Genomic DNA, 13,195 nt, shown 5'->3' with positions numbered 1-13,195 from the left:
TCACAGATGTAGAAAACAATCTTATGGTTACCAGGGGGGTTGGGGGTTAGGGATAAATTGGGAGACTGGGATTAACGTATACACACTAGTATATATAAAATAGATAACTAATAAGGACCTACTGTATAGCACAGGGGCCTCTACTCAATACTGTATAATGAGACCTATATGGGAAAATAATCTAAAAAAGAGTGGATATATGTATATGTATAACTGATTCACTTTGCTGCACAGCAGAAGCTAACACAACAGTATAAATCAACTATACTCCGATAAAAATTTTTTTAATGTTTCTTCAGTGGAGTTTTAATGTTTTTTTTTTCTGATTGAGTGAAGCTAAGAATCTTTTATATATATAAAAGTTGTTATATTTCCTTTCCTGTAAACTTTCAATTCTCATCTTTTGCCTGTTTTTCTTCTGAGTTGTTAGTCTTCTCATTAATATGTAGTATGTATCAGAAAAATGAGTTCTATAAGTCGCAAATTTTTTTAATTGGTTTTTTATTTGCCTTTTGACCTTAAAGCAGCTCATTTTTAGAAATAAGACACTGAGGCCCAGAGAAGTGAAATTCCTTGTATAGAAGGCACTCAGCTTACCAGTGGCAGGGACAAAGCTATGCTTAGGTCTTGTAACTCCCGGTACATTGTATCAGAAAGCCTCATTTGTAAAGTAAGGGATTGAGCCAGGTGAGTTCCCACTTGTCTAAAAAGAGACTGGATTAGACTTGCATCCTTTATCATGCTCATTTTCCATAATTGAATGATGAGTGTTTATTGAGCACTTAAGAATAGCATAGGCAGACTCAACATACCCTTGGGAACATAGACCAGCTTCCCTTCTTGATCTTCTTGGTCTCCATCACTGCCACCACCAGTTACCTCTCATTTAGTCCCTTTGTATTTATTTACTCTTCTTTTTTCCTCTCCCCTCACAGCATTCCTTGTCCAAACCTGCTTTTTTCCGGCAAAATTCAGAAAGGAGGAACTTCAAACTGCTGGACACTAGGAAGCTGAGTCGGGATGGCACTGGGTCCCCTTCTAAAATCAGCCCTCCCTCCACCCCCAGCAGCCCTGATGACACTTTCTTTAACCTCGGAGACCCACAGAACGGCAGGAAGAAGAGAAAGATACCCAAGGTAAGGCTTGCAACAAGCTTCATGTTCAGATGTGCACTCCCCCTTCCCTGCAAAGGAAGGCTGCAGAGGAGTCTGGGCAGAGATCAAATCACTGGGCCCTTCTTCCTGCTTCACCACAGGCCGGGTAGACACGGTGAAGCCAGCAGGCTGAGATATCTGGCCCTTTGTCAGAGTAATTGTGGTGGTCCTGTAGCCTTCCTCTTAGCCATCCCTCTCCCTACCTTTATCACTCTTAGGATACCAACCTGTGCTTCCAGGACCCAGCCTCAAAGGGCCGCATCTCCCTCCTTCATGGCCTCAAAAAGCAGAGCTCCATCCCTCGTGCTCTGGCTCAGGCTCCGTCACCTCCCACTGCAGAGGTGGCACCACATGGAGCCTGCGCTCCGAGGGAGCACTTGTCAAAAATACATCTTTTCTGGCTCTTTTCAGCCCCAAAGGCAAAACGTGCCCAAGGGCTTGGATGTGCATCTCATGTGGCCGCTGTTGCTGTTACATTTCCTTTGCTCAGTCCAACCCCTGCAGTGCTTGTCATTCTTCATTGGCCACTTTGGTACCAACTTCCCTCAGGAACTTTTAGAGCAGGAATTCTTCATTTCAGAGTCCATGGATGGACTTTAGGGGATCATGAAACCCACAAAATCATGTAAAACTGTATGGATGAGCTTGGGGGGGATAAAAGGAAGAGGGGGTGGGTTGTCTGTACGTTTCATCAGATTTCTCAAAGTGACCCGTTGACCTGAAAGTCCAGGGACATTTTCACAAGCCAGTCCCTCCTGACCCAGTTTGGTTAATCAGTGTTTTGAGCCATAATATCACCCCTGCCCCCGACATTCTTATTCAAGTGAAATTAAGTCACCTGGGCAATCAAGAGGGCATTCTGGGGGCTTCCCTGGAGGTCCAGCAGCTAAGACTCTGCGCTTCCACTGCAGGGGGCATGGGTTCGATCCCTGTTCGAGGAACTAAGATTCCCCAAGCTGCACAGCGCAGCCCAAAAAAAAAGTGCATTCTGAAGGGTGAGGGCGGTTAGGCTCAGGTGGGCAAGAGAAGACCTGTCACCTGCAGCCCAGCAGCGGGGTTGCAGGTGGAACAGGGGAGAAGATGTCTTGCTTTGTGTTGTTGATGGAGGGCAGGAGTCAGGCCTCGTTCCCCTTCCTGTTCTCCTGGTTGCCTCGCACCACCTGGGGCACAGTGCAGGTTGCATATTGATCATTGGATGGTGGCTGAATGAGCTCCCACTAGTACATGGATCCCAGTCTCCTTCGCCCCTGGTGGAATCGCTTTCTGTCTCCCTTTGGCTGTCTTTCAGTCACTGTCTTAACTCTCCTCTTCTTGTTCTGGCATGACTCACACATATCTGTAATGTCAAAAACCCGCAATAGTGAAATAATTACAAGTGGCTATTAACATCTATACAGCCTCACTGTTATTTTAGCAAATTAAACAGGAACAGTCAAGTGAATCAGCTGAGTTTAAAAGAGTTTTGATACAACTCTGAGTTTGACTATGTATCTCTTAGTAAGCATTTACCCTCTATCTTCTACCCCTGCACTTTTACCCATCACTTCCCCCTTTATACTATTTTAATATTTAAAAAAGATTCTTTGAGATTGAGGGGAAGAGAATATGTGTGCATATTTTATATAAAAATAGAGAGGTGGAGATAAAGGTAGAACTATTTCTGCCACTTTATATGAATTTAACTTGCAAGCAGCAGTTTGTCCCTCTTACTTTATTGCCTGAAATTGAAGTGAGTTTCCCCACTTACGTAGTGCCCAAGCACTTACTCAAGTAGGGTTTGGCAGGTGTAATCAAATCTGGAGAAAAATCAGCAACAACAACAACAACAAAATCTTATTAAAATTTTAGTCATAAAGGTGAAGTACACAATTCTTCAAAGGAATGTTTAAAAAGAAAACAAATGACTAATTACAGGGACTTCGCTGGTGGCGCAGTGGGTGAGACTCCGTGCTCCCAAGGCAGGGGGCCCAGGGTTGGTTCCCTGGTCAGGGAACTAGATCACACATTCATGCTGCAACTAAGAGTTTGCATGACACAACTAAGGAGCCCGCCTGCCGCAACTAAGACCCGGCACAACCAAATAAACAAATAAATATTTCTTTAAAAATGACTCATTACAGTCTATTAGAAGTCTCATGAATCCTCAGTTCTATCACTTGCTACTTAATCTTAACCTAGGCTTGTCCTTTCCAAATGCTTTGAATCCTTTACTTGAAGTCAAAGTTTCTTTTTCAGGCACATTCATGACTTCCAGGTTTTGGAACCTTAAAGCGTTTGCTATCCAAAACCCTTGCTTTTGTGTTTTTATCTAGCAAGAAGGACTTAATGGTCTACTCACAACTCATCAGTTAATGGGTTGGTTGGTGTTCCTTCAGCTGCCTCTGCTGTAACGCGTAACACGAGTCCCTTCTGGAAGTATGGATGCTTCCCTTGATCTCTTCCGCCTCAGCCCTAAGAGGAATGAAGGTCCCAGTGGAGGAGGGGAGAGAGAAAGAGACAGTCCTTCCCTATATTCTCCTAGCAACCCTGTACCTTCATTAACGTGGCAGCTGAAACGGAGCAGTTAATTACACAGTGGTGTGATGTCCCCAGGTTTCATGAAACATCGTGCTGTCCTTTATAATGAGAAGTGAATTCCCCCTCGGCACTGTAGCAGGTTTATGTGGAATCCTTTGTTTCTTAGGCAGCCATCATAGGCAGAATTAGGTCCCAGATGACTCTCTGTCTGAAACAGACTGTCTTCCAAATGAGCTTATAGTTAAAAATGTTTGTTTTCAACTTTAAAAAAGTTTCTAAAAAGGCCAATACTTCTAGTACAGAACACTTTTGTGTTTTTTTTCAGAACGCTTTTTTTTTTTTTTTTTTTTTGGTGTACGCGGGCCTCTCACTGTTGTGGCCTCTCCCGTTGTGGAGCACAGGCTCCGGATGCGCAGGCTCAGCGGACATGGCTCACGGGCTCAGCCGCTCCGCGGCATGTGGGATCTTCCCGGACCGGCGCACGAACCCGCGTCCCCTGCATCGGCAGGCGGACTCTCAACCACTGCGCCACCAGGGAAGCCCTCAGAACGCTTTTAAAACAACAAAACTTATCTCCTGTTAAAGTTCAATTATGTGAAAGCCTGTTTAAGTTTTTCTCCCTGGGGAAATTTTTTTTTAAATAAAAAGGAACAAAGATTTATTAACTGAAGTATATATTTGGCTTCCACTTACTCTATGACCTGATTTAAAATGAGAAAAACCTTCTCTGTCATATTATTTATACTACTTACATAGCACTCATGAATTGTCTTATAGTTACGAATGCACCTTCGTCCTTCCTGTTAGCTTGTAAACTCCCTGAGAATGTGTGCCATGTCCCATATGTCCTTTTATCCCTCACAGCTCCTAGCAAAATCCCTTGCACATAGGAGATGCTCAGTATTCATTCAACAAATTAATAATTAACAAATATTTATTGAGTACGTACTGTGTGCCAGGCCCTGCTCCATCCCATACAGGTACTGTGACAGCAGTAAATAAAAGTGACAAAAATTCCTGCCTGCATGGAGCTTACAGTCTAGTGTTCATTTTATTTAAACAAATGGAAGGATATTAACTATATTGTAAATGTCTTCTTTCTAGTTAATTTTTGGATACTTTGGGGGGAGATTTTGAAAAGGTTTAAAAATTTCCTTCTCTCCAAAAACAATTTGACCTAGCAACTCATTTGTTTATTTACCTGTATTTTTTTTTTTGCGGTACGCGGGCTTCTCACTGTTGTGGCCTCTCCCGTTGCGGAGCACAGGCTCCGGACGCGCAGGCTCAGCGGCCATGGCTCACGGGCCCAGCCGCTCCGCGGCATGTGGGACCTTCCTGGACCGGGGCACGAACCCGTGTCTCCTGCATCGGCAGGTGGACTCTCAACCACTGCGCCACCAGGAAAGCCCTACCTGTATTTTTAAAATCGTGATAAAATATACATAACATAAAACTTACCGTTTTAACCATTTTTTAATGTATAGTTCCGCGGCATTAAGTACATTCACATTGTTCTGCAACCGTCACCATCATCTGTCTCCAGAACTTTTTCATCTCCCCAAACTGAAACGCTGCACCTATTAAACACTTACTCCCCATTCCCCCCCTCCCCCCAGCCCCTGGCCACCACCATGCTACTTTCTGTCTCTATGAATTTGACTACTCTGGGTACCTCGTATAAGTGGTGTCATACAATATTTGTCCTTTTGTGACTTATTTCACTTAGCATGAAATCCTCAAGGTTCATTCACGTTGAAGCATGTGTCAGAATCTCCTTCCTTTTTAAAGCTGAATAATACTCCCTTGTATGTACATGCTACATTGTGTTTATCCATTCATCCATCAGTTGACATTTGGGTTGTTTTCACTTCTTGGTCCTTGTGAATAATACTGTTGATACGTTGTCTTCTTGCATGGGAAATGGGGTTAGTGTTACATCCCACTAGTTAGAACATGCGGGAAAAGAAAAGAAGGCCAATTCAGGGGTGTGAGCTGTCAAGGAGGTGGCTGGTTCGTGAGAGCAAATATAAAGAGCTGCCACATGGCAGGGATTTGGGGATGAAGGCAGAGGCCTCAGTTGGGTCAGGTTCACGGTTAGGGAAGAGGAGTTCACACTGAGAGCTGGCAAGGCCAGGGCTGGGCTTCCCGTCAGGAGCCAGAGGGCACAGATGGCCGAGGCTACGGCAGGGCAGTGTCAGTGAGAGTCCACAGAACTGGGGGGACGGAACCCAGGCTGGCCACAAGGAGGCCTTGAGAATAAGCCACCCTCCTCTCTGGTGGGCCAGTGCTTGTAGAGAGGAGCTGGTGAACTACTTTAGGGAGGGGATCGAGGAGTAGGGGGCAGAGGTGGGTATTGGCAACTGTCCCTGACGGGTACGCATCACCCAGTTTACCATAGCACACCCCCTCCTGTTCTTCCCAATGTATGAAAGAATTTTCAACCTTTCAAGGCAGCAGCTTACAGACAGCTCCCCTTTAAAGTCACTGGTTTGTGTCAATTATGCATGGGTAGACTTCCCTTTCTCCCAACCAGATGGAACCCAGGAAGCTTACACTCTTTTTTTTTTTTCATTTATTTTTGGCTGCCTTGGGTCTTCATTGCTGCGCGCAGGCTTTCTCTAGTTGCAGTGAGCGGGGGCTCCCCTTCATTGCGGTGCGCGGGCTTCTCATTGTGGTGGCTTCTCTTGTTGTGGAGTATGGGCTCTAGGCTCACGGGCTTCAGTAGCTGTGGCTCGTGGACTCAGTAGTTGTGGCTCGTGGGCTCTAGAGCACAGGCTCAGCAGTTGTGGTACACGGGCTTAGTTGTTCCACGGCATGTGGGATCTTCCCAGACCAGGGCTCGAACCCGTGTCCCCTGCATTGGCAGGCGGATTCTTAACCAATGTGCCACCAGGGAAGTCCAGGAAGCTTCTTCTCTTGAAAGTTGCAGGTGGTGCCGTAAAGCCTGAGGGGAAGTGACCCAGAGCCTCAATCACCGGACAGTTCTGCTATAGTCAGTCTGGAGGATGTGCTGCTTACTAAGGTGTCTGCTGAGCAGCTCGGCTTCTGAGCGCCAGAGAGGTCATGAAAGGCCTCAGCAAGTCTGCGGCCAGTGTGTCCTCTGCAGGAAGGACGGTGTGCCCTGTACATGGCACTCCTCCCTGCAGTCCTGAGCTCGGACTCAAGAGCCACCGCAGTCCCTGGTCCCTTCCTGCTGCTCAGACACTCTTTGGCATGGTGCCTATGAAAGGGGCCCTGCCTGGGAACATTTTTTTTTCTGTCTCTTTCTTTCCTTGTTTTGTTTTGGGGGCAAAAGCTCCTTCCCAAACCACAGTTACGTTTCACTATCAGGGCCGGGGGGTGGGGGGGCTGGGGGGGGGGAGCCATCACACCATTTAGCCAATGAAATCGTCTCCCTCTGTGTCTCAGCTGGCTGCGTTAGCATATTCAGACGACACCCGCCCATACATCAGTGAGGCTGGCAGCGGCCTTCAGTGTTCTTGACAGTCATGCTTCTATCTGGCCCAGAGGAATGACCGAAAGACGCCGGCGGGCCAGTGGGAAATGTCTCCCCCCACCCCCTTTCCCTGGCCCACCACCCTCCTAAAAGAGAATGGGCAGCGAAGGAATCCCAGCTGCCACAGGGAGGAGACTGCTCACACTGGCTTTTCTTCTCCCCGTGTCTGGCAGCTGGTGTTGCGAATCAATGCCATTTATGAGGCCCGGAGAGGAAAGAAACGGGTGAAGAGGCTGTCCCAGTCCACGGAGAGCAACTCAGGAAAAGGTAGGGCCCTGCCACCATCCCTTCTCCCCCAAGAATCTGAAAACAGAATCTTCCTACAAGTGGCTTCCTGTTGTTTGGGGTTGACTCAGCAAGGAGGAGAACAAGTTGGGGGCTTTGGAAATGTACCCCACCATCCTGTCTCCCTGTGTATCCATCAGGTCAGCCTAGGGCTGCATTCTCTGACCTCACCATGGGAGCAACCTTCTTTGCTTAATATACATTAAAGGGGCCAGTATCTTTTGCTGTATTTATATAGGTACCATCTGAACTAAAGCCAAATTAATTTGGAAACACATGTAGTTGGACAAAGACATAGTTTGTTCATTACATTTAAATAGACAAAAAGAAAACAGCCCCTCTGAACTAGAAGTCTTGGATTTGTGCTACCACATATAAAAAGTTTCCTGCATTAGAAAAACCCACACTTGCAACTTTCTTCCTTTTGTTGTTATGTTTTTTTGTCTAGTGACAGATGAGAACAGTGAGTCTGACAGTGACACCGAGGAGAAGCTGAAAGGTGAGAAGAGCAGTTGCTGTGCAGGGCGCGTGCAGGTGACTGGGAAGCTGCGAAGGTAGCCCTTCCTGTTCAGTGTGAGGGACGGGACACAGTGGCCTTGCACGAGCTTGTTGGGCAAGTCGTGAAAGTCTGAGCCTGGCCAGAGTGGGCCTGTTCGGTCCCTGAGCCTACAGCTCAGTTCTAGAGATCCACGGTGGCTACCACTGCAGTGACACCCCGTTCCTGTGCCTTTCCGTTATGTCATAGGTGTTTCTCACACCTGTGTAAGGTACAGTGTGCTGGCCTGGACTCCAGAGACCTGGGGCTCTTGCCCTACTCCTGGCTCTGTGATCTGGAAGAAATCACTTGAGATCCAGGGCCTCTAGTTCCTCATCTGTCAAATGAAGTCACTGAAATTATTGGTCCCTGTGGATCTAAATTTCGTGATCTCAATCTAGGCTTTAGTGAGTTTTCCACAGCTTTTCAGACCCTAGCGGGGAAGCCAAAGAAAGCCATAGTCCAGGGCTGCTCAGTGAGGTGATGGGGACCCATCTGCTCAGTGGCCCTGCCTCATTTGCCTCCAGCACCCACCTGCTCCCACCTCTGGAATGAAGCCAGTCACTTCCATTGCACAGAATGGTGGCAGGAGAGAAGGCAGATGGGGTTCCTGAGTTAGTCAGGTCTCTGCCAGTTGAGCCCCATGGAATGTTTTCAAAGCTCCCAGCTCCAAAAGCGCTAGGGTCTGGATTTTGTCACATCCCCCAAACTGAAAGATGAAGGAAGTGAGTGAAGGGAGGAGTCCCCACCCCATCTGACAGAGGAACCCAAGGGTCACTCAAGCCGCTGCCCTAAGTCCAGACAGCAGATCCCACATTCCAGGCTCCTGCACCCCGATTAGCCTGGTGGCCCGGCGGGTGTTGCTCCAACTAAAACTCTGGCAAGAATCCCAAATAAGGAGCTTTGTACTAATTTGTTAAATGTGGGAACACTCTTTTAGGATTAGAAAAAGTTCTTTGAGCTAGGAATTACACAACGTGTTGCAGCTCTGTGCAATTCCACATTGGGGGTGAGTCATTTTCAGGCGTTCTCTCCCTCCCTCCCTCCCTCCCTCCCTCCCTCCCTCCCTCTCTCTCTCTCTCTCTCTCTCCCCCTCCCTCCCTCCCTCCTGCCCTCCCTCCCTCCCTCTCTCTCTCTCCCCCTCTCTCTCTCTCTCTCTCTCCCTCCCTCTCTCTCTCTCCCTCCCTCCCTCCCTCCCTCTCCCTCCCTCCCTCCCTCTCCCTCCCTCCCTCTCCCTCCCTCCCTCCCTCCCTCCCTCCCTCCCCCTCCCTCCCCCTCCCTCCCTCCCTCTCTCTCTCTCTCTCTCTCTCTCTCTCTCTCTCTCCCCCCCCCTCCCTCCCCCTCCTCTACTCCCTCTCTAGCCCACAGCCAGCGCCTGGTCAATGTGAAGTCACGCCTGAAGCAGGCTCCAAGATACCCATCACTGGACCGGGAGCTCGTCGAGTACCAGGAGAGGCAGCTCTTCGAGTACTTTGTGGTCGTGTCTTTGCACAAGAAGCAGGCCGGCGCTGCCTATGTGCCCGAACTCACCCAGCAGTTCCCTCTGAAGGTACAGGGTGGGCCAGGCGTCTGCAGCCTGCCAGGGACTGCAGCATTCTTGACAAAATCTTATTGGTACTCACGGTTTCAGGGAGGTACAGGAGCCCAAGGAACATTCAGTGCTTAGAATTTCAAAAATGGGTCCTAATTAAGGTATATCAAGTGAAAAAAACCGCTGCTGGAGAATTTGCGAGTTCCGAGGAGGTGTGAGAGTCAATGCTCAAAGCAGGGACAGAAATACTTAGCCCCTTCCTGTGGTCACTGTGCTGACTGTACTATCCTCTTCATCCTCCCCATCTCCTTATCCAGCCAGGTCTCTTCCCAACCTGTCCTAGAAGCTTCTTTCCATCAGCCGCACAACTCTCCCTAAGGAGTGTCATGTTTGTGTCCATGCTACACACCCCTGCGTGCCCTGTGTGCCTCTGTATGTGTGTATGCACGAGAATCCTGTTCTGTTCTCACATGGGTCATGGCTATGTGGATGTGGCTTTACCATATATTAAATTATGGCTCCTAAAATGAAACGGCGCTCAATAAAGCCGAAAATGACATGGCCTAGAATATGTAAATTATTCTTAGCCTTTGACATCAGTAATAAAGAGCTTCCACCACATTCTAATTGAGTTCAGCCAGAATTTACTGAGACCCTTTTACTTTCAAGCTGTTTTCTGCTTGGCCCCAGGGCATTACAAAGATGAGCAAAATGTGTTTCCTGTCCTCAAGGAGCTTACACTCTGATAGGAGGGCATGAGATAAGCCTACAAAGACTCGCGAGGTACAATGTGACAGTCTCTGTACAGTTCATACAATGCAGGTGCGCAGACACAGGAACGGGAGGGCGCTCATGTCCTAGTCCCATCAGGGCCTCCCTTTGCTGCCACCACCCAAGCATAATCCCAGCATCTACCAAGACCTAGGTTCCAGCTGTCCCTCTCCTTTCTCAGGCCAGCCTGCCTTCCGTCCTGCGCACTGGGTTCCAGCACAGCAATCGAGCCCTCTGCTTGGAGTTTAGGATGGAAATATGTATAACTGAAAGAAACCACAGGCACCAGCCCTCCACACCGGCACTTATTCCACTTCCTCTGTCTGAGCTCCAGGGATGATGCTCTGAAAACCCCAGTGCTACGGGTGTGCCCATATTTAGTTGAGAACCACACTTGCACCAACACACGAAGGACTGTCCTATTATTTTATGTACTTCCTTTGGGGCATAGCACAATGTTATACATATAGCAATACTTAACCAGTGTTCCAGGAATAAAAGCGTTAATTTGTGAATGAATTAATGAATCAACCTAACTATTGAGTGCTTGAGTTTCCAACATGGAATCTCCAGACTCTTAGACATCACATTAAAACGTTTTTTAAAGAGTGGAAAGTTGCATAGTCACTGTTGAAAGGGGACTAATCCAGAAATGTATAAAGAAAAAAGCCATCTCTAATCCCACAGAGATCATCACTGTTAGCATTTTATTGTGTTTTCTTCCAGTCTTTTCTCATAGTATAATTTTCTTACAAAACTGAGATCATACATTGTGTAATTTCCGTGTCGTTTTATAAACCTGTCATTGTTTATAAACATATTTAATACAAATTCTAAAACATCATTTTTGAAATTACATAATGCTGCGTTATGTGGGTATACCCTAATCTTTTTTTTTTAAATAAATTTATTTATTTATTTATTTTTGGTTGCATTGGGTCTTCGTTGCTGCGCGCGGGCTTTCTCTAGTTGTGGCGACCGGGGGCTACTCTTCATTGCGGTGCGCGGGCTTCTCGTTGCAGTGGCTTCTCGTTGCGGAGCACAGGCTCTAGGCGCGCGGGTTCAGTAGTTGTGGCTCACGGGCTCTAGAGCGCAGGTTCAGTAGTTGTGGCACACAGGCTTAGTTGCTCCGTGGCATGTGGGATCTTCCTGGACCAGGGCTCGAACCCGTGTTCCCTGCATTGGCAGGCGGATTCTTAACCACTGTGCCACCAGGGAATCCCCTACCCTAATCTATTTAACCACTCTCTTTCTGTTGGAAATGTGTCTTGCTGCCAGTATTTCTTTAGATATGTATTTTTAATGTTACGCTGATCATCCTTTATATGCATTTTTGCATGCCAGGCTACTTTATATCTCCTTCCCTTCACTTGCTCCCTCTGTCAGAAGGCCCCTTTTCTCCTTCTGCCTCCTCACTTTTAACTCTTTTTCATGAGTTTTATCCTCCACCCCTATAGCCACTTTAATCAAGGTTTACACTCCATATTTGCACACTAGAGATCATGCCTGCTGTATTCCCTTAAAATGCTTGATATCTTGCAGTTATCTTTATGACAACTCATGGAGGTCAGGCTGTTTTCCAGCCATCTGTGCTTGGTTGTATTTGTAAGAGAGATCTCTGCAGGCCACTTCCTATAAATGTGCTCCTGTGCATGTCAGAGCATGTGTGTGCACATACGGGTGGATAACTCATACATTGATGACAGTGTGTGTAAGCACATGTGTATAGACACATATTTTTGGGTATCGTGCATGTGGTCTGAGGGTGGGTTCATCCAAATGGTGACTGGGCCACGTTGAAAAGCGCTAGAACTCATTTCTCTACAAGGCCTATGCTTCAGTTCTCTAATGCTGTTTCCACTGTGGAGAAATGTCATTGTTCCTTCCTTTTGTATTATTTATAGTTTGGGGTCCTTCACTCTGTGATGATTAATGACCCCTTCCAACAACTACACCCAGCTGGTATTTGCTTCTCTGCAAGACTGTCCAAGGGTAATCAAAAATTATTGCTTTGGCAACAGTCTGAGCTAGTCAATTATCAACTCAAAGACTGTTCCAGGACCATTTGGAAGCCTCTGAGTCATGGATAGAAGAGAGAACAATTATACAGAAAAGAAAGAGTGACTATTTATTCTGAAGAAGAAAAACTAAAGGACAATTAATGACTGGCTTTCAGTCTACATATGGTGACTGTGTTTCACTCATTGATAGTTGTCTCCACCATTAATAGTAGTAGCAGCTTTACTTAAATTTGATCTAGCCTAAGGGGAATCATACTAGAAGTGGGTTTTCAAATTGAAAGCCATCAGCCCGGTGCTCTGTTCTTTTGGATGCTCTCCAGAAACCTCTTTTCTCTGACGTTTCATGGCCTTGGGAAGGCTTGTAGATCCTCTGTGAAGGAGTCAAAGGTACTGTTGGCCTGCAGATGTCAGAAACTCTCTGCCAGCCTGGTTTAAGGTGGAGGCCAATGGCAAACTATGAGAAACAAAATAAGAAATTATGGAAAATATTATAGTAAGAATTTAGGTTAGACATTACAATTTCGTAACTTTAGAAATTCATACTCCACTCACTTCAAATATCTGATATTTCAAATGACTGAAGATAATTTTAGCATAATTTATTTTTCTTTAACTGTTTATAAAGGAAATTTAACAAGTGTAAACCTATCATCAACAACACAGCAAAAGCCAACAATTCTTCCCAACACATTAGAAGTACCAATTTATAAGCTAACTGTGCTAATTATAAACTATTCCTTTTTGTATCCCAAACTTATACCTAGAGTGCCTTTGTTTTTCAATTGAGACAAAAAAAACACACATAACATAAAATTCACCATCCCAACATCTCCATGTGCACAGTACAGTATGGTTAACTGCATGTGCATTGCTGTCCAACAGGAT

General features: G+C 46.4%; 1 protein-coding gene across 9 annotated transcripts in view; it reads left to right on the top strand.

Moving 5' to 3' along the window:
- Nucleotides 1–13,195, top strand: part of DENND2A (DENN domain containing 2A) — a 108,774-nt gene that overhangs the window by 60,140 nt on the left and 35,439 nt on the right. For all 9 annotated transcript variants that reach the window (XM_073809993.1, XM_073809996.1, XM_033863362.2 and 6 more), the window contains 4 exons: nucleotides 936–1,136; nucleotides 7,341–7,434; nucleotides 7,901–7,951; nucleotides 9,349–9,536. In XM_073809993.1, coding sequence (XP_073666094.1) covers nucleotides 936–1,136; nucleotides 7,341–7,434; nucleotides 7,901–7,951; nucleotides 9,349–9,536 — 534 coding nt within the window. The remainder of the gene's footprint in view (nucleotides 1–935; nucleotides 1,137–7,340; nucleotides 7,435–7,900; nucleotides 7,952–9,348; nucleotides 9,537–13,195) is intronic.

This window comes from Tursiops truncatus, chromosome 9 (assembly GCF_011762595.2).
Source record: "Tursiops truncatus isolate mTurTru1 chromosome 9, mTurTru1.mat.Y, whole genome shotgun sequence".
Lineage (NCBI taxonomy): Eukaryota > Metazoa > Chordata > Mammalia > Artiodactyla > Delphinidae > Tursiops > Tursiops truncatus.
The sequence above is the reverse complement of the archived record's forward strand: the minus strand, read 5'-3'. Positions and strand labels throughout refer to the sequence as shown.